The sequence below is a fragment of the Corvus kubaryi genome, unplaced genomic scaffold (genome assembly GCF_017639235.1).
Source record: "Corvus kubaryi isolate FWS band 111438036 unplaced genomic scaffold, C.kubaryi_AGA036_p1.0 72, whole genome shotgun sequence".
Lineage (NCBI taxonomy): Eukaryota > Metazoa > Chordata > Aves > Passeriformes > Corvidae > Corvus > Corvus kubaryi.
Window position 1 is genome coordinate 4,813,728 of NW_024582060.1, and position 23,277 is coordinate 4,837,004.

General features: G+C 40.0%; 1 protein-coding gene across 6 annotated transcripts; it reads right to left on the reverse strand.

Moving 5' to 3' along the window:
* Positions 1–857: 857 nt before the first annotated feature.
* LOC121675136 (solute carrier organic anion transporter family member 1C1-like) lies at positions 858–22,992 on the reverse strand. Of its 6 annotated transcripts, none has more exons than XM_042050245.1 (17): positions 22,454–22,992; positions 20,650–20,739; positions 20,009–20,113; positions 18,310–18,455; positions 16,947–17,088; positions 16,718–16,850; positions 15,727–15,857; positions 15,364–15,510; positions 12,975–13,073; positions 11,747–11,983; positions 10,452–10,616; positions 8,934–9,129; positions 6,313–6,478; positions 5,350–5,531; positions 3,891–3,955; positions 2,577–2,694; positions 858–1,775 (listed from the first exon to the last, which is right to left on the reverse strand). In XM_042050245.1, exons 4-17 carry the CDS (start codon positions 18,418–18,420, stop codon positions 1,553–1,555), a joined length of 2,115 nt encoding a protein of 704 aa, XP_041906179.1. In that variant the 5' UTR covers positions 18,421–18,455; positions 20,009–20,113; positions 20,650–20,739; positions 22,454–22,992; the 3' UTR covers positions 858–1,552. The 6 variants fall into 6 exon arrangements, with proteins under 6 accessions (XP_041906179.1, XP_041906178.1, XP_041906181.1 ...); XM_042050244.1 differs by having other exon boundaries at positions 20,650–20,838; XM_042050247.1 differs by lacking the exon at positions 20,650–20,739.
* Between the last annotated feature and the right edge of the window lie 285 nt (positions 22,993–23,277).

Below are 23,277 nucleotides of genomic sequence, written 5' to 3' on the forward strand. Positions count from 1 at the left end.
CAGTCTCTTCTAAGTGCTTTTCCTTTCATCTCTTATAATAGACACATCTTGCCCATATCTGCTGGCAGTTTACAATCAGAGCTGTGAATGTAAAAAACAATGTCTAAATGTGCTGGTCATTGTCTTTAAGCAATAAAATGCAAACAACTCCAGCCCCAAAGGCCAGGATATGAGGAACTTCCTTTCAGTGAGTATCAAACCAACCCTTTTCCCATCCCTGTTATTGCACTGACATGGGGCAGATGGTAGAAGAAAGGTCAGAAAATAATTTAATATGGAGAGTCCCTCTCTTTAGCCCTCTGATCTGCTACTTTCTCAGATAAAGTGTGGTAGATTTTCTCTATGTCTCTATTTTCTCTATTGTCTCTATTCCAAATCCTAAGGAGGTTTAAAATTAGGAAAGAAATTTTGTTTCCCAGTTTTAGGTTTCTGCACAGCACTGCAGGGAGAAGAGATACCCTCCAGAAAATAAAGCAAAATGCCTGTAGTGATGGAGACAAAATCTGCAGTGATCTTACTAAGTAGATTTGGTCCTTTGCAAACGTACATCCTGAGGGCTGTCAAAAAAATATCACACTAATAATATTTTTAGAGACTTCTTTCCTCTTTTAATAACTGTTGGGATCTTCCTCCAACAAAGCCTCTCCCTAGACAAGGCTGCCTGTGAAAAGCTGTGAATTTTCAAGTATTCAGTTATGTATTTCAAGGTTTACTGGAGGTCCCTTAAACAATGAAAGAAATTTATATATATATATATATATATATATATATATATATATATGGTACTAATACAGTGGTCCTTAGGATAAAAATGCCCTCCCTTCCCTCCACACAAACACAAAAAACCAAATCAAAGATACTTAAACACCTATCACTTTATTGCATCAGTTCAGAGTAATCTTTCTCAAACCCATTACTGAGATGTGCTGCAAAATTAACACACCACTTTCTTCATTTGCTTTCCACTTTGACTGTTTAACACTTTCAAGCCAAACCCCAGAGCTGTAGTGCAGTTTGAGTTCAGAGGGTGCTCTGAACAGCCCTGGGGGTCTCACCTGGCCATGGCACATGGGACTGAATCTGGAACAATGAACTCTGGCCATGAACCCCACAGCAAAGGCCATCAGAGAAGCCCAAGTGAAACTTGATTGGCCATGTAGAGCTGTAGGACTAAATACAGAGCAAGAGGACTCAAAATAAACTCAGTGAAAAATGTCAAAGCAGCTTGTTGTGGATTTCTTCTTCTTAATTTTTCAATCATAATCAAATTTATGACACTTGAAAAATTTTGGCTTGTCCTACGGTTGGTCTAGAAAGGGACTGAGAGCAAGAGGATGAGAGAATGCCCCAAAATTTTGAACACCTTTTCCCCTTATTGTTGTTTCAGATGAGAAAAGGAAGACAATTGGGTAAAGCAAATATAAAGCCAATGTTTCAAGGATATTTTTTGAACTCCCAAAATGTAAAATAGTTGTTGAAGTCAGTAATTAGACTCCTTTTGTGCTCAGAAAAACTGAAGCATAGGCAAAGTTACAAAAGACCTTGTTTCTTTTTACATATAAGTTTCCTCACTCTCCTCTGAGGTTCTTAAACCAGGAAGAATTTCTCTTTTGTTGGCAGTATCTAGTTCTTTGCTGGTTGATCTTTCTGCATTTTTAGTATCTGTCATCTCTTTGCCATCTGGTTTGAAGTGTTTCATAATTAAAACAGAGAGCACTATGTACAAGAGACAGCATCCTGCCCGTAGTCCTGCAATGAGGCCAAGATAGACATTCCTAGGGAAAAAAAGGGACAAAATACATTTATATTACTAAAACTTTTCAATTCTGTATGGAACCAAGTAAGACATGAACAGCGTTTTGACAAAACCATCTATTCTCAGCCAGGTATTGCTTCACATTTTAAAATAAGAAATAACAGGCAGAAAGCAAATGACCTCGTGATATTTAGCCCCAGACAAGCTCTAATCAGGTCTTAGACATACAGCAGAAATGTCTGGAGTGTGCTGCCATTCAGCAGACTCTATTTTAGGGCTGAAAAAAGAGGAGCTGCACCAGCTGGAGCTTTTTGCCTATTGTCCCTGTCCTTCCCCAGCTCCTCACTGGCACACTCAGTGCTCCTGGCCACAGTTCTCCAGTCATTTGAGTCCCCTCTCCAAGTGGATTTTGTGAGGTGTCATACAATAGGAAGCAAATAAATGAGGGATGAGGGATGAGGGATGAGGGATGAGGGATGAGGGATGAGGGATGAGGGATGAGGGAGAGAATCTGCAGAGCTACACGTACTCCACTGTTTTTCAGCATCCCACAAAGCCAAAGTGTCACAGTGCGCTTATTTTATTATTCAGTGCAGGCTACAACAAAAGAACTAATTCTGGTGACTTAAGGCAATGTCCTGCAATTTGAGATGTCAGATTGAATGAAAATTATTTGGCTTATTTACCTTTTAAGGTCTAGTCAAAGTAAGGAGCTGTGTGCTGTTAGTACCCTAATCAGTCTATAAATAATTGACATGAGGAAAGTCCACCTTGGTCCTTGCTGCCCAGATTCCCAAACCTTAATGAGGATGCAGCTTACCTGAATTCTTTTGTGTCATACACTCGGCAAGATCCAGATCCCCCACAGCTTTTTGTCCCCCATTTTAAGCAGGTCTCGTCTATCAAGGCACCAAAATAAATAGGGGCTGGCAGTCCTCCTGCAAAGAAATTCTCATTACATGATCTCAGGCATGGAGATTTCATCATTTAATGCCATGTAAAGAAATGAGGAAGTGAATCTCAAGGTTTTCGAATTCTGCCTGCATAAAATGGGACTAAACATCCAGCTCCAGCTTTGAGATTCCAAGATTTATGAAACTATTTAAGCAAGTACTTAAAGGGAGATGAAAAGATGGACAATTACAGCTTAATAATATCCAGCAAGGGAAATGTTAGCAATTCCCTTTGATGGTATTTTTATTAGAAGTTTAACTTCCGTTGTTTAAAGAAATAATATAACCAACATTTCTTTTGCAATCCCTGGTGTGGAATTACATGCCATGACATATTAATATTTATGTATAGTCATATATATATTCAGGTATTTCACAACAATTTGCCATGAAAAGGTGATTAGTGCAGTGCAAAGGGATGAAATTAAGCACTTGCTCCAAAGAAACCAGGTAATAAGTATTATTTATTTATTTATGTGATACAGAAAGAATTTCTTTTAGACAGACAATGATGTTTTAGTATCATCAGTAAGCTGTTTGAGTGAGAGTGTGCAATTTTGTGAAGTAAACTCTTTAAAAAGCAGAAGACTGATTCTCTGCAGTGTTCAGCTAAAACACAGAGACTGGAAAAGAGATCCAAATGACTATTTGGGTTTGTCTGCAAGGCAGAGATTTCAAAATCAGCAAACAAGGGAAGATGAGGCAAGGTTTGCTTGAGGCAGGGTAGACTGTGTGTCTGATTACTTAAATGACTATTTATTGCAGATGAACTCAAGAAACAAAATAATAGGCAAAATGCATGGGAGCTTTAAGTGAATAATGGTCAGCAAAGGGGAGCATAGGTGTTAAGGATATGCAGACTGATCAAGCTCAGGTGGTTGTATCCACAGTTTTAAAAAATATGAAACTCAAAAGTAAAATGAAATTTCATTCCTTTGCCTAATTTATTTTCTGTGTAGAAAAAAAATCTGAAGAGATTATCATAATTTGTAAATACATACCATGAAATATGTAGCAATTTCCTCCAAGTATTTTGAAATGTATAGTCTGCTTACAGAGAAAATTTTGGGAAATTTCTTTTGTTCTTCTCTGGAGCAAGGGCATTGCACTGGCTAATTTTGGTTTACCTCTTTGGCTTCTTTGACTACCCACTTGAAAACCACAGAGAAATTAAGTCTTACCTAGTACTCTACCACCCAAAGTTTCTATCCCTACAGCAAAGGATTTCAGGTCTGGTGAAACAGATCTGGAAAGGAAACAAAAACAGTGCATTGAGGAACAGAGTAATGAAGCTACAGTCCTGCTGTGTACATCTGCACATGCCCCATCACAGGAGTACTGTGGCTTACTCAGCATAGCCCACTCAGTCCCTGACTGAAAACATCCACCACAGTTAAAGTTCAGATGTAGAGTCTCCTTCCACAGAAGAACACTCATTGAAATAAACAGAAGCATCTACAGAAACTCATCTTGAACCAAAGGAAAACCGGTTGTAAATACTTTTGGGAGACAACGCACAGGCACATTAAACTAAGCCAACCAAGACGGTTCATGCCCACAATGTAAGCTCCAAGAAGCTGCCTTGCTTTATAAGGGGCTGCACTGTGCAGTGACGACCAGAAGGAACAAGGGTGTGTAGTCCTTGTTAGATCAAACCCCCCTCTGCCTCTAGCATTTAACACCGAGACAGCAAATGTGAGTTACCTGGCTATAAAAGCCCCTCATTCCTACCAGTGGAAAGCAGCCCGTGTCCATCAGGTGAGCTGCAAGAACTGACCAAAAGCAGAGGGGAGTACTGAGCTGGCACAGGGGCAGGAGGGCACCTTGCTGTGCACAGCCTGCTCCCTGGACTGGAGTTTATACACCAGTATGTTGTCACTTCAGCATCAACATCAAAGGGTTCTCATTATACATATTAGGGTTCTGAAAACCAGCCAGCAAAGTGAGCCTTGTCCATAACCCAGGTGTGCACTACACTTAGAAATACTGCAGGAAATCAGCAGCTTAGCCAAGTTATTTAGTCATGTGCACTGACCACTGGGATCGTGATTCACCCATGAGCAGGAGGAGAAAGACATTTGCACGTGACAGGCACAGAACATTGCCTTTTCTTCTGAACGTGAAACAGTGGTGCTGCTTTCCAACTGAAGGAATGAAAATTTTAAAGATATTCCTGCTGTAATTCTCGTTCCATCAGCTGACTAAAAAAATGGGAGTATCAGACTTCTCCCAACACAGAAGACATTGTGAGGCCACAAGGCTTAACAAAGGTACCTGTTTTTCTCTGAATAATGTGAACAGCATTGGCTATGGCTTAGCACCGCATCTTATTTCAAGACCTTATTTACCAATCTCTGGTAAAAACATCCCTATAACTGGAAATGAAACCCAGCATTCAGGATCAGCATAATGCCCCTGCCTTCATCACCAATGTATCTACTCAGTATCAAATTAGAATTAAATTTCTGGGCAGATATTTTGCTCTGCCTCTGAAAGAGCTGGATTTCAGAGTACAAGCAAATCCTCAGGGGCACAATTTGATCCACATGCCATTCCTCATAGCAGGAATGAAATAGTAGATATCATTTTCTGTTTCTCTTTCCCCAAGCTTTATAGTCAAGGTAAGGTAAAGTATTTCACCTAAACATAATCATGTATGTAGGAGTGCCTCCTAAGGCTAAAATAAATGCACACGCAGTCTGTAATGCTAAAAAATAGGGAAAGGCTTTGGTACAGCTTTCTCTTTGGCATTGTCCCAAAACTGCAGATGAATTGCCAGGCCCGAGCCCTTGTCCTTCCACACAGCTGCAATTGTGAAACACCTGAAAGTAGAAGATGAGAAGAAGAATTTATTTATTCAGAATTCAGTGGCACTAAACAGCTATTTCACCAGCTGGATTTTTCACTCCCCATACCAGCCAGGCTGTTGCTCATGATGAAAAAACTTCTGTAATCATCTCTGCAGACTGATGGCCAGGTTCATTGGTATGCTCCAGCATCTCTGAGCTGCTCCAGAGACACAAAGCAACTGGAATTCTAGTTTCAGCCATGCCATTGCTAGAACAGAAGGTGCTCTGTGTGTGTTTAAAATGGGTCAAAGCTAACAAAATCAGATGTGAACTGCTATTCAGCCATTTTGCTCAGGCATCCCATGAAGAAGATGAGTAACAACAAAAAAAATAGAGGTGTGGACCCAAATATGCTATCATGCATATCTATCATTATATGCCTAAGGACCATTTGGTGCTGGATTGAGAGTGGGCTTTGAAGTTAGCAGGAGACAGGGGTTTGAAGGCAAATTTTCCTGAAGTGAAGCTTGATGGCATGTATAAATACAAGCCTGATAATGCTGCTTGTCTTTTTTTTGGTATTGTTACATGAAGACAATTCTGCTCCTGCCAGAAGATAGAACCATTTGCACACCCCTCTGCAAACATAGTGTTTCTAACGGTCTTGCTCAGGTAGGATTATCTGAAGTCCTGGAAATGGCTTTTCTGCTGATAAAAATGTCTTCCCTATATCTAGTCTAAAGCTACCCTCTTTTAAATTAAAATCATTGTTCCTTGTCCTATTGCACAATCATCTACCCCCCTGGATATTTACCATGTTCCTTCCCGTGCCAGATGATGATTTGCATCCCGCAAAGCAGGCTGTCGTGTATGTGATCCCATTATCCCCACAGACGGGGTCCCACTGATCCACCTTGCAGCCGCACTCAGCATTGCAACTGGCCATGTAGATGTGCTTGCTGGAGGAAAGGTGCTTTGTTCTGGAGAACAGAAAGAAATTAAGGAATTATTTAGTGGAATTATATAGTTAATAAAAAAATATATATTAGGGGTAGCCAGGAAAAACATGGAGAAAATAAAGCAATCAAAATGGACAGATACCTGCTACCACCCAAGGCACTGGGAAGTTGTCATATGGACACTAAGGTGATTTCAGCTAAAACTAAGTTCTCTTGGGATTTTTCATCAAGCATTAACATTTTTATGGATTGTTACTGAAAAGACATGTGTAGGTTACGGGCGGGTTCGGTCGGGACGGAGACGGCCGGACGGATGGAGACGGATGGAGAGATCTCTATAGGCAGGTCTTGGGACACAGTCGGTTTATTGTAAAGGCGTGGGTATAGGGGCACTGCTCAGAGCTGCCTGACTCAGCTCTGAGCAGGCCCAAGAGAGTAAGCAGGTGAGAGAGTGAACGGGTGAGAGAGAGAGTGTAAGAGCAAGAGTAGAAGTGGAAGAGAGGAATGAAGTGAATAGAAGAGAGAATGTCTGAAGTCCTGGTTACAATACAATAAATCATCTTCTGTACTGAATATTCTAATTGTCACTAACCAATCTAATACAAGATACAAATCCTATAGCATTTACATACAGCCTATAAGAGTTCTTATATTACCATAGAGTGTTACATCTTAACTTCTAAAAACTACTCTTTGGACCCCTTCTGCTGAGCTAGTAGGGTCTGCTCTGACCCTTGGACCTGCCTGCAAGCAGAGGGTATTGTTCAATCAAGAGGGGATTATCTTCAGTGGCCATACCATTGTTTTCTAGTTGTTCAGTAACTAAGACCTGGTATTTCAAAAGTGGCTTTCATTTCGATGTTGCCTGTAGTTTTCATATTCCCAAAATCTTTTGTCAGGCAATCATATTTCCAAGGTTTTCCTGTTTCATCCTCCCCAACAGACATGGAACTGAAAAAGCTGGGTGGGAATATCTGGCATTACTTTTGCATTCGAAGTCTCACCCCAAGAAAAAGAAAAAGAAAATCATACCTAGAATTTATCACAGAGACATGGCCTAAGAAAAGACCAGGAGCAGGATATTACACCATATCCAGGTCATAGAGGTAGGGATGTAAAACTACATAAAACCAAAACAGCAAGATGTATTTGACATTTTTTTCCCCTGGATCCAGGTCACTGTATCAGGGCACTCTGAGCACATATTAGCAGTTCTCAGTTTCCAGAAACTGTTAGGAGGCCACCAGCTACAAACCATCCTTGCTGTGAAGTCAATCACAATGTAAGGTAAAAGTGCTCAAAATCTTCCTTTTCTTCCTCCTTCTTCCTTCCCTCAATCAAAAGCACACATTAAGTGGGCTGCACTTCACCTAAGTCTCTTAGAAAGGAAGATAAGTGAGGGATTTAGCCCTCATTAGGTTGTTGCTTTTCTTCAAAACGTAAATTGTTAAATAGGTAAAACATGAAATGAGTCGCTAAACCAGAAACAACCCTAGTATGTGCTAAATTCTCCAGACTCAGTTCTCCTGGAGAAACTGTAATTCAGTATAAGCTCTCTTGTTGTTTATGCTTATTTTTAATTCACTCTGCAGTCTCAGATGTTGCACTCCAGATAACCAGTTATCTCCACTGCACAAACCTCTGACACATTTTTATGTCAAAAACTAAGCTCAAAGTTGAACTGGACATCAGGTTTGCCAAGATAACTTAGATATTTCCCCGAGAACAGGCTTAGTTCAAAAAACACAGGGCTGAGTTCCTGTCTGAACTGAAAATGTAGCAAGTCCTGCTGGATTCAGTTAAATCCTTTAAAATCCCTTGAAATTTGGACCAGACTGAGCTAAATTTAAACAGTAGGCAATTGTGGCAGGCTGCTAGAGTCTGGAAAATGTTCTCAAGGAAGCGTGACCCATGGTCCTGGTAAGGGAGGGGGAACCTCTCTTTGCAGCACACGATCCATGACCACTTTCCACCTCCCAGATGAGAAGTGGGTCAGAAGCAACTCCAGGTACCACAGGGGGCTGGCAATCCCCCATGTGGGTTCATAACTACTGATCTAGTGATGGTCCCTTCTGGAGGCAGTGCCTATGGGAAAGCCATTTTCAACACTTCTTTTGCATCCCACTCCCTACATGACAAAAGAAGGCTGGCTTTTAATTAAAGCTTTGAAATAGAATATAGAAATTTAGTTTGCCTGTAATAAATGTCATCTTTTTTAGCAATTTGCCAGAATATATAGCTATACTGTCAGTAACAGAGAATTTAGGAAAAAGAAATAGAGAATTTAGAAAAAATAAATGTCCAGTTTAAACAAAATTCGAAAAATAAAATAGGTATATTTTCCCATGCCCAGCATTAGGTATGATTTCAGACTGACAAGTCTGTTTCAAAACCTAGGATTTTCTTCTGTGCATCACTCCCAAAAAAGCAGCTGTGACAAATGACACAATCACCCCAAACCTGAGGGGATACAAACCCAGAGTAGGGCGCTGTCAGACCAGCCACCTGGAGCACCTCACAGTTGCACGTGAAGTACAGGAGGTTTAGCAGATACGCCACTATAAAGGTGATGCATGCAAACTTGGCCATTTCAGTTATGTGAAGCTTGAATTTCTTGATCAGGAAGCCTCCTAGAAACATCCCTAGGATTGTGATAGGTAAAAGTATCACACCTGCAATTAGAAGGTAAGAAAAATGTTAGCTGCTCTCACTTGCATTAACCCTTTTAGAATGAATATCTGGTTCTAGTATTTTCAAAGTATCAGATACCTATTTTTGGGCTGATTCTTTGAGGTTCTGAGATTTGTATTACCTTCTAGTAATTTCACTTCCCCATTTTCTTTTTCAAATCATATTATGACTAACAAGCTCAATTCCTCAATATTTGCTGCATCTTTACTATATTGTTGTTTGTATGTGTATATATATATATATATATGTATATATACAGGTGCCTGTTAGAAACTGGAGTAAATGGCAATGTCTTAGCTCATAGGCACTTCACATTAAATAAAACATAAAAATTTAAGAAAGCTACAAAAAAGTCTCTAAAATGGAATATAAAAGGAAGCTGCATCTGGCTCTTCACTGGATTCCATTTTGATCTGAGAGTGAATAATGACATGATTTTCATTTAGATTTAATCTGTTCAGTATTCCACAAACACCAGCCCTTACATTTACTTGCTGAACAGAGAGGTTTTACAAGGTGTTATTGGGAGGGGTTTGCCTTTCTCTGCTTTTTCGGTAGGTTGGTTTTCTTGGTCATTTCTGTAAAATTTTCTCTGCATTCGGAAAAAAAAGATTGAAAAAAGAAAGTTCTTCCCACATTTGTACCTGACCAAGGCATTGTGTCTTCAGATTAAAGTAATGCAATACCAGTTCTGCAATGACCTCACATAGCCTGGTTTTCCTGCCAGATTATGAGACCATATTAATTACTGTATGATTAATAAAATTTCAGCATTCTTTTTTTTTGTAGAACACTATGAAAAACTTATTTTTGAAAGAACTGGTAAATAGAAAAAGAGCTTTGAAATTAATGAAGTGACTCAAAATACTACATTTTGGTTCCTTATTGCTTATAAAATTTGCATTTGTAATCAAAATGAAATAACATTTATACCAATATGTTATTCTGAAAAAAAAAATTACACATTTCACTGAATATTTAATTCTTTTTCTAGTAGTTTTTACTTAGTTGCAGTTCATGCGTGGTTTTTACTCGCAAAAAGACACATAACTCAAATCTCACTATGAAAAAGCTTCCACCCAGTTTTAATAATCCTCTATCTCACTGAATTAGGAGCACCAGGAAAATTAACACTAAAATTAACATCCATTTTCAAAATATAGTAAGAAAATTAAGAAACCACTACATGCTTTCTTTTTAACCAAAAAAAAGTTCACACAAGCTCTTTCTGAAAAGGAAGGCAAAATAACAAATAAAAGCTTCCTTTTTGACACTGGAATTTGAAAAGAAGTCAAGTACCTACCAATTAGAAAGATGGCTTTTGCCACTGATACATTAAATTGCTGCTCCATAAACTTTGTCTCATAGGTTATCATCCCAACAAGGGAATTGTACTGCAGAATAGTGAGGAAGATGAACACCACGAAAATTGAATTTCCAAACAGCTTCCTGAGTGCTGGCAAGAAATCTGCAATGGAGAGGTATATGCTGTACACCCTGCTAAACACAGAGAAGAGTTGTTTTGGCATCCTTTAGATAGTAAAATTAACTTTGATGTAATGACTGGCTGCGTTGCAGGTTATAATTCTGTGCCTATCAAAACACATGCTTGCTCAAGTGAAAGTTTTCCTCATTGCCAACACGTGCCTTACAGGAGAAGCAAGGCCAAATGGCAACAGTGGGTGCTGAGATGGGGATCAGGGATCCCAGATTATCTTGTTAGGGCACAGGGCTCCTCCCCGGGACTGCTCAGGCTTGCAACACAACTTCTCAATGTGTGTACAGAGCATTTAGACCCACTGCCAAGTATAAAATCTGGTTCCTAAAGCAGAAGCCTTCACCAACCACACAAGAACCCCATATAAGGGTGATATTTAGGGAACAGAAGCACCTGCCCCAGAAAAAGGCTGGAATCATTTCTGGGACCCTTGATTAGAATACCGAAGTCCATTAAAATAAAGTGAACATAAACACCTGCATTTAGACTGTAGACTGGCTCTTGGCACAGCTGCCTAAAATGTGGGAGTTCAAAACACATCTGCTGTAGAGGTGCACATCCATACAAACAAAACCCTGGGTCTAATAATAAAAATATAAAAGTAAAAGCAATGGCTGGTTGGATCTGGTATTGCCTGCATGAAATTAATTCAGCATCCCTGCGCTCATACACAAATCCAGTGAAGTCCCTCCAACATCTGATGTAGTCATAATGAGCTCCATGTTTCCTTCCCAAACATTTGCCTCAGTGAAACAGTAGCCTGCCAGCTATGGATTAGCCATTAATGAGGGATGGGATGTTTTCCCCACTCTCTTCATTGTCGTAGGATCATAGCTGTAATACATCATCTCACAACTATGAACTGAGGATCTCTGGAGCTCAGAGGAACAGCACGAGTTTCTTCCAGCTGTCTGACATCAGGAGAGGACTGAAACTCGCCCTTAGCATGTAATTATAATAGCACAAATTAAAGTCGTTTTTGTCCATCATTTGCACTGCAGAAACATGCATTTCTCTGAAGGTTGTGTGAGTTCATGCTCAGCTCAGAATGAATCCATGAGACAGAATTCATATGCAAACATCTGGGCAATAATTTTCACCTTTTACTGCCTCTGAGAACTTTAACTGTGGCTGAGCTGGGGGGTCTGTTTTACAGTGATCTCCTTGAACAGACAAGTGACTAATCTTCAAGTTTTCATTCTCTTCTTCCTTTGGTAAGGAATAGGGCAAAAACCAGAAAGGCAATGAAGCAATGAAGTTGACTGCTCCACAGATAAGCAATCCAAGCCACCAGGCACCAACCCAACGGGTATCCTTAGGATTTATGCTAATGGCATCTATAAAATACAGAAAGACAGGAAAATAGGTTAAATATTAAGCAGAACAATTATTATAGATTACTATAAATTACTGCATATCCTCATATATACTATTTTAAAAACAGAACAGAGGTGATCTATGTTCCATATGAAGAACTAAAATGCAGCTTGTTTCAAATCATAGAATCATAGAATAGTTTCTAAGGTTGGAAGGGACCTTTAAGATCATCTCACTCCAACCCCCTGCCATGGGCAGGGACACCTTCCACTAGACCAGGTTGCTCAGAGCCCCATCCAACCTGGCCTTGAACTCTTCCAGGGATGGGGCAGCCACTGCTTCCCTGGGTAAGTTGTGAATGACCCGTCCCTGGAAGTGACTCAGTCCTATGCAGTCAAAAATAGAGGTGTCCATTTAGGCCCATGGTGGCATTTCCTTGCCCCAGTCTTCCAATACTCTCTGGGGAATGAGTGACAGCAAAAGGACCCTTTACCACCAAAAAAAACCCCCTTCCCTTTCTCAGTTTCTCAGAGTCTTCCTTCTCCATCCTCAAACTCTACAGTTTTTCCCCAAATTTCCTCAAATTTTCCCTGGGATTAGAGACTTTTAAGTGATTTGAACAACGACATGAGTTTTGAGATGAATCTTTGCTGCATGCTTTTCACGAGAACACACTTTTTGCTAAGTGTTGAAAGTGTCCATGAGCCTATCACTGCATGGGGATGGGCCTTTCATTCAATCATTTGTACTCAGCTGCACAGCAAGGGTGTAACAAGTGTGTGTGCAAGCATAAAAGAGGTGCAGTGGGGGTAGGGGTCTTTTTGAAGTGCTATTCCAACCACACTGCAACACATGATTTTAAAATGTCAATTTTTGAGCAGCTCTTGAGCAGGAAAAATTCTCTAGAGAGCCCCTGGTTTTGGGGCAGTGAGCTGGGAAGGTGCTTCTTGGCATGGAGGTTCCTACACCCAGACACCTTCTCGCTTCAGGTGCCACCCCATGGTCCCTTACCAGTGTTCACGATGCCGATGTCAACCCAGAGACTGGCACAGAACGAGCCAAGCAGGAAGCCCAGGGTCGGCCCAAACATGCCCGAGGATCTCACCAGGCCTGGAAGAGAAAGGAGACTGAGCAAAACACTGCATGTACAAGGCAAGCCTTCCTCTCTGAGAGCAAGGACATGAGAGAGGAGGGAGGAGACAGGAGAGGGGCACAGGCTGTTATGGAATGTCTCATGGGAGGCTCCTGAGCAGCGAGAATATAAGGTGTAAGCTGCCCTAACCATAGCTGTGGTGTAGATCAGAAGAAGGTGGGATGCCCCTAGGAGCAAATGAATAAGCTGTGAAGGCTACCAGAAACCTGGGAAGCTACACTGCATTTTGCTGACTGGATGTCTAAATACAGCAGAATTTGATTTTGGTGACCACTACTGGCAATCAACATAAAATAAAACAAAATATCTTCAAAATAATTCAAGCATAGCTTCTCACATTCCCTTGCCACTTGTGTTGTTCTGTTGAAGTTTAGTTGTGAGGAGGTAGCAGCATCAAAATACAGCTCAGTAATTCGGATTTGTGAACTCTAGCACAGAACTGACACCTTGAAGTTGCAGAAGGCTTCATTCTATTAGAAAAGAAGGAATTCTTTACCAAATGCCTTTTAGTTCTTGCCCACATCCAGAACTATGCTTTGTAAATCCTGTTGTGTTCTACTGCAGAGATTTTCCTCCTGAGAAAGAGCTGGTTTTGCAAATTCTCTTCTGAATATAGTGATTGCTCAGCTTACCACCCAGAACTTCTGTAATAAATCATTACATCTTAACAAGTATGCTACATTTTCTGTGCCTTCCTATTGCAACTCTGGTATTATTGCGGTCACCACAACCCTACCAAAATGATTTTAATTCATTCTATTACGAAAATGCTGTCTCTGCCTCAAAATAACTTGTGTTCTTGCTCAACAAAATACCAAAGGACAAAAGAAAAAGGAGTGACAGGAAGCTGAGACTTTTTTTCAGGGTCAAATAACAAGATTAATGCTCAGAATTCATCAGCAAGACTTGACTGACTTTTTTCATTATAGGAAAATATTTTTTTGTATGTTTGTATTTTACAAAAACATTGATTATAAATTGATTTAGCCAGATGATAAAAAATAAGATATAGAAAAGAAATAAAGTTAGACAAGAAAAGAAATTTCTGCTCTATGGAAAAGACTGTTTCAATATTCACATTTTTTGCCAAGTGGTTCAGTCCACCAAAATGGAATAAGTGAATGAAAATTGCTATTCTGAATGTAAAAGTGAAATATTTTAATACATTGTAAATTAAATACTTTATTTCTTTTATACAACCCAGTTTTCATTTTGGCTGACTTCATGCTATTCTCCATGTTTACTTTATATTTTTAATCTCACTTGCCCAGTAGTCCCAACCTGTCTCAATCTCTCCCAGATTAGATTCTGACAAGAAAAAAATCAACTAAACTTTTTAAAATACCTTTAATCTGAAGCTCAGAGGTGATTACAAATATTTTGGATAACTGCTGAGTGGAGCACTTGTTCTTGACAGCTACCTCCCCGATACTTCCATTTTCTTCAACCTGAAGATTTTCTCATTCCCAAATTAAGACATTTGTTATGGCCTTTCCCTGTAGTATTACATACTGAGCTCCTGCTGAAACTGTGTCCTACTATCTTTCTGACCAGCTCAATTTCACCAAATTTACTTCAGGTCACAGTTCTTGAGCTCCCTCAGCCACACAAACACCCCATGCTATTAAATCAGTTTGCCAACAAATTAATTAGCTTGGGTGTAAGTCTCTCTGTCTTGGGCAATAGGTTATGTGCTGTCAAAACAAGAATAAAATCCCAAGTAGAAAGGATTTGTTACAACACCCTGGGCAAGGTGTTGTTTTTCTTCCAGTAAATAGTGACTTTAAAAAGCTTTCAACTGGAAGTGTGCTGCATGTAAAATTCAAAAAGTCGGGTAAGAGCTCCTGGAACATGTTTACATTACCGTAATTAATTGTGACTACATTACAGATCCTCACATTAAGGATCATTCCCTTTTCTGTGAAATAGTAATTAGGAAGAATTTGGTCCTCTGAAGCTGTGGTACTGAAGATGATATGCCAGAAAAGACAGATATGACTTTGCACTTTGGGGAAATGAGCATTTGATTATTCTTCTCTTCATCACAGAAGCTACTCAGGGAAAGCAAAAAGACCATCCTGGAATGATCCCTAGAAAATAAATATGAGACGTCCTTTGCACTATTTGGGGTTTTTTTTGTCTCTGTACAACTCAAAATTATCCAGATAGATTTTTTGGTGAGTATTTGCTTGACTATAGAAATGTTAAAGAACAGAATGTTTAGCATAAAAATCATTTGTACATTACCTATGTAAAACGCTGAGTTTTCTTCTTTAGAAAAATCATCGATATATGAAACTCCCAGTGGCATAATTGGTGCTTCCCCAATTCCACGTAAAAGGTTCCCCACCAACACAAAGAGCCACAGATAGGAATTTGTTGTTTTTTCACATCCTGCAGGCCATAAACATTTGTATTTCTGTGAACATAATTCTGACAATACTTTACAGCAACAGTAAAATAACATAAAATATGGGTTTTAACAATCATTATAGGGTAGGTTTGTATATATCATGGTTTCTAGCCAGGGTTTTACTGCTTTCAAGAAAAAAAGGGTGTACAGTGGGGACAAGCAGAAGAAGGGAATCCAGCATCAGAGCTTTATCTTACCAACATTTATCATTGTGCTGGGTGTTTCTGTAGCATCTGTGACTGGAAGGCCCTCAGATGACACTGGGGAGCAAGCTGACACACTTGTGGAGGAGTTGTCCACACTAACAGTTATCCTTTCATAATTGTAACTGGAAAACAACTATGTGAAATACAACTGACACACGAAGGACTTTGCTTTGCAGGAAGTGTGTCTGAGCCTTGTGTTCACATATGTTCATTCCCGTTTCATACAAAGTGGAGGGGAGGCCCATTTCCAGTGTTTTGCTTAAAAAAAATAGGTATCTTCATACAATTTTCAAGTGTTCTGATGATTCTAACCCCAATATTTTCCTGAGCTAAAGAGTGACAAAGCTGCTTCCAGAGATCATTCTTTAGACAGCAGGAGAGAGGCAGAGTTCATCCACATCTGTCTACACAAAACAGAGCTGATGTTTTCCCATAATGGCACCTCTTTCTTACCTTTGTGGCAGATGCAAGGATGCCAAATGATTGGAAAGGTATGACCTGCTTCTGACAATTATGTGTTATAGCTTAAATGTGAAAATTTAGATATTTAATTCTCCCCAAGTTTAGATAAAAGTCTTCAGCATTTTAAAGAGCTTATCATGAGTAACCACCATGGAGAAAGAAACCTTTTCCATCAAGATCTAATTGCATTTCACTTAAGTATAAAAAAGGCAACACAATTAAAAAAATATACATATCTATGTATATATATTCATCCCAGGTGAAAAATTTAACCCACTTTATCCTTAATTATGTATAAATTCTGTAGAAACCTGGGGTTTCTCTCTTGCTTACCTGTAGCAAGAGGTAAGCTTTCAGAGAGGAAATCAGAAAGTCAATACTAAAAAATCCACCCATTTTCCTGTTGGAATAGCTGGAAGAAACTCCTACTGGCAAGCTTTTAACCCAGATGTGTGCTTTAAAAAACACTTCATATGATCAAGTTCAATTAGTGCATAATGTGAAAACTCTCCATATTTACCGTCCCGTTAGGAACTGAGGCATCACCGACAAAAAGGCTCCTACAGACATGATGAGACACCCAACAGCAATTATTTTTGGCCGATGAACTCTTGGTCCAAGGTAACTCACCAACACCATCACCATTAAGTTACCTGCATCAACAGGAGAGAGAACCAGTACAAAGAATAGATTTATGTTGGGGGTGAAAATGTACTAAGAAGCACTTATCCACTTTCAAAGAAATATACCTATCTCAAAGCTGCCATCAATAATGCCAAAAATCGATGATGAGATTTCAAATCTCCTTTCAATTTGACTGGACATGCTCTTCATGTAGCTTCCAGAAAATCCTTTGGCAAAAAAGGAAAAAGCTAGAGCTCCAAGAAATATCTGAAGAGAGAAAATAATTGAGTTTGCAAAGTAACAATTTTTGCTTTATGGCTGGATGCCAGAGCAACCCACTCAAGAAGCACAAAAATCATATGCTTTGCTTTCTAATTCTCTGTGAGAAGAATCTTCCCATCGTTATCATTAAAACAGATCTTACTTTCTTTTTCAGGGCGGCATCCAAAAACTCTGCTACTGCAAGGAAAAGGAAAATTTACATTGATGGTATGCACCTTCTAACTTTCTAGTACATATTGGTTTAGCTGTTTCCTTCCTTAAGAAAAACTTGTAGCATAACATTGTTCATTTCTGGTACTTATTATCACAGTATATCTTATTAGTTCTCCTTCTGTTCTTAAAAACACGAATAAAAAGATGTATCTGCAACTACCACTGTGACTATAGCACACCTCTAAATGAATTTTTTGTAAAATATGACCTCATTTTTTAACTTCTGAGCACATTTATTGACTTCTGTGTGCTTGGAATCACAACCATAGAATCAGAATCATTTGGGTTGGAAGGGACCTTAAAGATCATCTTGTTCCAACTCCCCCACCATGGGCAGGGACATCTTCCACTATCCCAGATTGCTCGGAGCCCCATCCAGCCCAGCCTTGGACACTTCCAGGGATTCAGGGACATCCATCACTTCTCTGGGCAACCTGTGCCAGAGCCTCACCACCCTCACAGGAAAGAATGTCTTCTTAATATCCAATCTAAACCTACTCTCTGTCAGTTTGAAGACATTTCCCCCTGTCTTGTCACTCCAGGCCCTTGGAAATAGTTTCTCTCAGTCTTTCTTGTTGGCTCCTTCAGGTGCTGGAAGGCTGCATTTAGGTAACCCCAAAGCCTGCCCTTCTCCAGGCTGAACAATCCCATTTCTCTCAGCCTTTCCTCATAGCAGAGCTGCTCCATCCCCCTGACCATCTTGGTGGCCTCATCTGGACTCACTGCAGCAGCTCCATGTCCTTCCTGTGTTGGGACACCAGAGCTGGAGGCAGCTCTGCAGGTGGAGTCTCAGCAGAGCAGAGCAGAGAGGCAGAATCCCCTCCCTCCCCTGCTGTCCAAATCCCTTCCATCCCCCTATGGATGCAGCCCAGATCATTGTTTCCAAAACATATAGTGCCAAACAGTGCCATACATAACTAACTGAATTTTGATAGGACTTCAAATGGCAATTCAGTGATCCAGAGAAAATATGTGGTCAGGGCTCTTCCATACCTTTAGCTTTGAACAATTATGGCACATAGTCTTGGCAGGAACTGCACTGCCATCACTGTCCTGGAACAGTGATTTTTCTTTAAGCTGGCCAGCAGCGATTGGTCTGTCCATGGTTTTCCTTCTCCAGGTCTGATAGACAGGTCTTCCTGTTTGAAAAATATTGGTATGTTTAACTATTATTTGCATAAGAATTGCATGTTCCAATGTTTTTCAGACATACTCAGTGGCAAGACACTGCTTGAGATATCTGCACATTGAAATTTTTCCTCAGGAAAGACATTAAAGAGTGTTCAAAGTAACTACCGTAACTAGTCAAGGACTAGTGCACCTGATTTGTGACATCTGCTTTCTAAAAGACTCCAGGACTTTCTTGGATACATGGAAAAGCTATTGGTAACTTTCTGACAGTTTTTAGAAGTCTTTGTGGAAAAGGAAAGTCCCCAGGCAGCTGGAGGTTAGGAGAGCTTGTCAGAAAAACATCTTCCCCACACTTGAACCAACTTTTTCTGACTTATCCATTTTTGATCACTGTTCCAAACTAAATGGACCTTTGGTGTGATCCAGTAGGCTTCTGCTATTATATTTCTGATGATTTTCTTAGTGAACACTACCATTCTGTCAGCATTTGGATGAGTAACATTTTTAATTGGGTAAATGTTTGTAGAATCAGACCACAAATGATGACAGAGGAGAAAATAGGGTAAGAATATGATAAGTAAAGACATATTAAGGTAAAAGAGAGCACTGATTAGAAGAAACAAATAATGACTATCTGTAAGTCTGCAAGCTTTCACAAGTTCCCTGCAGGACAGATGATAAATGTAGATATTTTAGTAAGACTGATAAATTTTTTTGTTTAAAAGTTGGCTCTGATTTAAGGAGTCACCTTAGCTATGTTGGCTAGTGCAGATTAAGCTGAGCAGGGGAAAACAGCTAATAATGAGACATCTGGAATGATAATAAGTAAAACAAACCATTGCCAAGTTTGTCTGTTTGAAAACTGGTGCAAGAGTACCAAAATCAACCAGTTAGCTCTGATATACATTTGCACATATATTAAAGGAGCATAGAGGAACATATGTCAAGAAATTGGCCTGTGATATTTTCCCCCCAAGACACTGGAATCTTAAATATGCCACGCTGTTTAAGTCATATGGGAACTTTCAAGGTTTCCCTCCTGCAGGCCTCTGAGGCCAACTGACCCATGAGTGTTGTGGGAGGTTTTTGACACCAGGGTTGTGGGGATGTGGCAAGGTCCCAGGCTAACCCACAAACATCACTTGGTTCCTCTGTAGAGTTCAGTTCTCCCAAGCAAGATGCCCAGGATTACCTGGATTCCGAGAGAAATGTCCACCAACGCCCAGAAAGGACAACACTCTTAGAAACCCAACAGTCCCCTAAAAGTTACTCCTAGCAACCGAAAATAGGCACTAATGTCTCATAAAGAGATATAAAGCCTCATAAGAACTCTAACTTGAATTTTGCAGATTTTAGTTCCAAATCCTACTCCAGTAAGAGGGGACTATGAAAGCAAACACATGTATATTTCAGACTAAACCACATATGAAATTTCTAAAGGGACCTAAACTTCCTTAGGCTATGTTCAGCAGCTACTAAATAAAAAAACAAAAAAAAAAAAACAAAAAAAAAAGTCAAAAGTAAGCTATAGATAATTAAAGTATGGTGAAGACAGACTTACCCCAATCTTGACAGGATAGGAGCTGAAAGACAGAGTTCTCTAAAGCAAATACATTCTGTATTGATTTGTATTTTGCTGATGATTAACTCTGTGAAACATCTGACTCTGTGAAATAAGCAGTATCTAAATGAGTGACATGATTTTCTTTCCAATACATTTAATTTTAAATATAAAATTTGATTTATGGTGCCAGACTAATAATCTACCTTAAACTCAAATGTTAAACTGTAGAACCACTTCTCTTACACCTAATCGAGCAATCACATTTTCCATAACCATTCTATGAGAATCTGAACTTTGGCAAACCAGTGAATCATTAACACCAGTGGTATTTAAAATTAAATGAAGCAAGAAAAATAATAAAAGATTTAATTTATGAATTAGGGGTAATGGATAGCTTTTCTACAGAGGGATAAAAAGTCCTGCTCCAAACAGTGCTTATCCTTTAAAAAAAAATATTGAATCTGCAGAATTGTACCTTTGCACTTTACATGAATTCTTTCAAGTTTAGTGGCAAAGAGATGTGCAGAAAGGCTGCACTGGCACCTCACAACTAAACAAACAAACCGACTAACTAACAAATGGAAAGAAGCAGGGAGGGAGGCTGTGGAGAGACAGTGAGAGGCAGAGAGAGCACTTACTTTGTGTCAGAGCGGTGTCAGGCTGTTTCTTTCCCGTGCCCGAGGGCTTCCAGGCTTGGAGCCAGTGCAACATCACAGCCAAAGCGCTGCCTGCTCCGAGAAGTGGAGCACTTCACCACATGTTTTTTAAACCTTGGATTTCCTTCTTACGGTGATTGCAAAACTTTCCCACAATCACCGATACAAAAGCTGTGCAGAAGAAGGCAGGTTTCTTGTGCTGCCACTGCTTTGGCAGGCTACCTGCCAGTGGTGCCAGCCTCTCCCGGGTAGAACAACTTGTTTTCTTCACTCTTTTTTTTTTCCCCTAAAGTCTAAACATTGCAGCTGCATGAAGCACCTCTCAAAAGGAACTCCCTACCATCCACCCAACAACCATGGAGTGGGCTCGGCTCAGGCATAAGAGCCCTGAGAGCACAGGCTCAGCTTTTCCAAGCATCTACAGCCTCCTAGCTTTCACTTCTTGGTGCTTTGGAGGAGGGTCAGCAGAGACACCAAGGGATGGCTTAGCTCCTGAAAGGGCATGAACTGCTTTTTGAGATCTGAGCCCTCTGTGTCACAACCCCAGTGCAGAGGTTTGCATGAAAAGCCTTGATTATCTTCTTCTGTATAAAAATACATTAAGGGATTTGATAAAGGCTAAATTAACTCGATTAAATACATGGAATTATAACATTTAGTCAAAACTAAAAAAAAAATTATGAAAGCTGAAAGAAATTATAAACTTGCTAAGTACATAAATATGCAAGCTCTCATTATCCCCTGAAGCTTGCAGGTTAACTGCAGACAATCATTTTATCTGCCATATTTGCACTTGTTATTGGATTTTGCTTGATAGAATTTTACACATTTTACTGTGATCATTATATATTTATTGAGTTATTACAGGTCTTAATTTAAAGTTTCAATTTTTCTGTTCTACCAGCAGGACTATATACTCTCTATACTAGATACTCAGTGAACAAATAAAACACAGCTTTTTTCTACTATTTAGTAAGAATATTTGCAACAGAAAAAAGGGGGTTTTTCTATGATAATTTTAATGCAGTGTTCCTGCATTACTCTTTAAATGCTGACTTCTTGTTTAATTAATTTTGTTTTAATGCAAGGGAACAATGTACATGTTGAAACTCACTTTCTCTTAAAAGAGTTCAGAATATGGGAAATTCATCAAACCTATTCTTCAGATAAATTGATTCTCATTTGCATGCTTTTACTTAGGTGAAGGACAGTTATCTTTGCTTATTTCTTAATGCCTTAATTATTTTAATTATTTTTAAAATCTTTAAAAAGCTTAGATTTATTTACCAGAATATCATTAGAATGAAGCAAATTTTCCATCACCTGACAATGCCAAATTTACATGTACTGAAACCTGTATTTGGACTGCTTTTAACTATTACAATGTTGCAAAGTTAGAAGGAAAAAAATGTATGAACATTAGCAATGGATTCCCTCCTTATTCTTGCTGTCAGTCTGCAACCAGGTGGAAAAACTGAAGTCTGTTGAAAGGTCGCTGCAAGCCCATTGTCTGTTTGGGGAGCAGGCTCTTAAACACAGTTCTCAAGATGAGACATGCACAAGAAATGTATTTTAAAGTTGTATTTTGGAAGTTTATCTATAGAGGACATGACACTTCTTGTGATCCTTGCATACAGATGCTAATATCCACTCACAAGGCAGCACCACATGGATTCAGTGCAGACACTTCCAGATGAGCCACTCAATCTGCTTCACCTTATCGTCAGAGGAGGAAACAGAAGTATTTTCAAAGGCATAGGTTCTTTGTTCTATTCTAGATACTTACTTTAGGCAGGAGATGGAATGAACAGCAGACATGGCTGTGAAAAGCTAGACAGCCAAGATCAGCTTTTGACAACAGAAAGTCAGAAGAGATGAATCCCACCATAAAAGACTTCAGCACAACCATAAAAACAGTCTTCTGCAGCTTTTTCAAACTGAGCTCCAGTGTCTGTGACAGCATTTGCCACCATGCCTTGTCCAAATCAGTTGTGATATGGTAGCTGCTGGCAGGTGAGGAAAAGGGCCCTTGCTACAGAAGGGCAGTCCTGGAGAGGCAAGGCACATCTGCCAGAGCCTGGCCAGCCCACTGGCACATGCTGGCAGAGCACAGCACCAGCAGCACACACAGAGCCTCTCCACAAGCCACACTGTGGCCTGTTGCGTCAGCCACCAGCCTGACAACTGCCTGGGAACCTGTTCTGCAAGGCCCATGGTAGCATAGAAACTCAAAAACAGGAGAGAAGGTTACCAGTGAGGAAGTGTTTGTCATTGCTGCTGAAGGGTTGCTGCTTCCAGTGTGACCCAGGGCTGGCTTTGATGGGCTGGCAGTGGTGTGCAGCAGGAGGTGGGTGCAAGAGCCCCTTGCAAACGGCCCCGGGAGCAGCTCCAGTGGGAGGAGCTGCCTCTTCCCAGCCTGGCTCCCAGCACCACCATCCACGTTCCCAAAGCAGGATGTGGTATCCCTGATGGGACGTGCCTGGCTGGCTGCACAGCAACCCTCATGTGTGATAAACCACATCAAAAGGGTGCAAGATGCTCCACGGCCAGGGCACGTAAGGACACTCAGAGAGAGAGTGCTCAGCCACCTCCTTCCTCCAAGAGGTTATT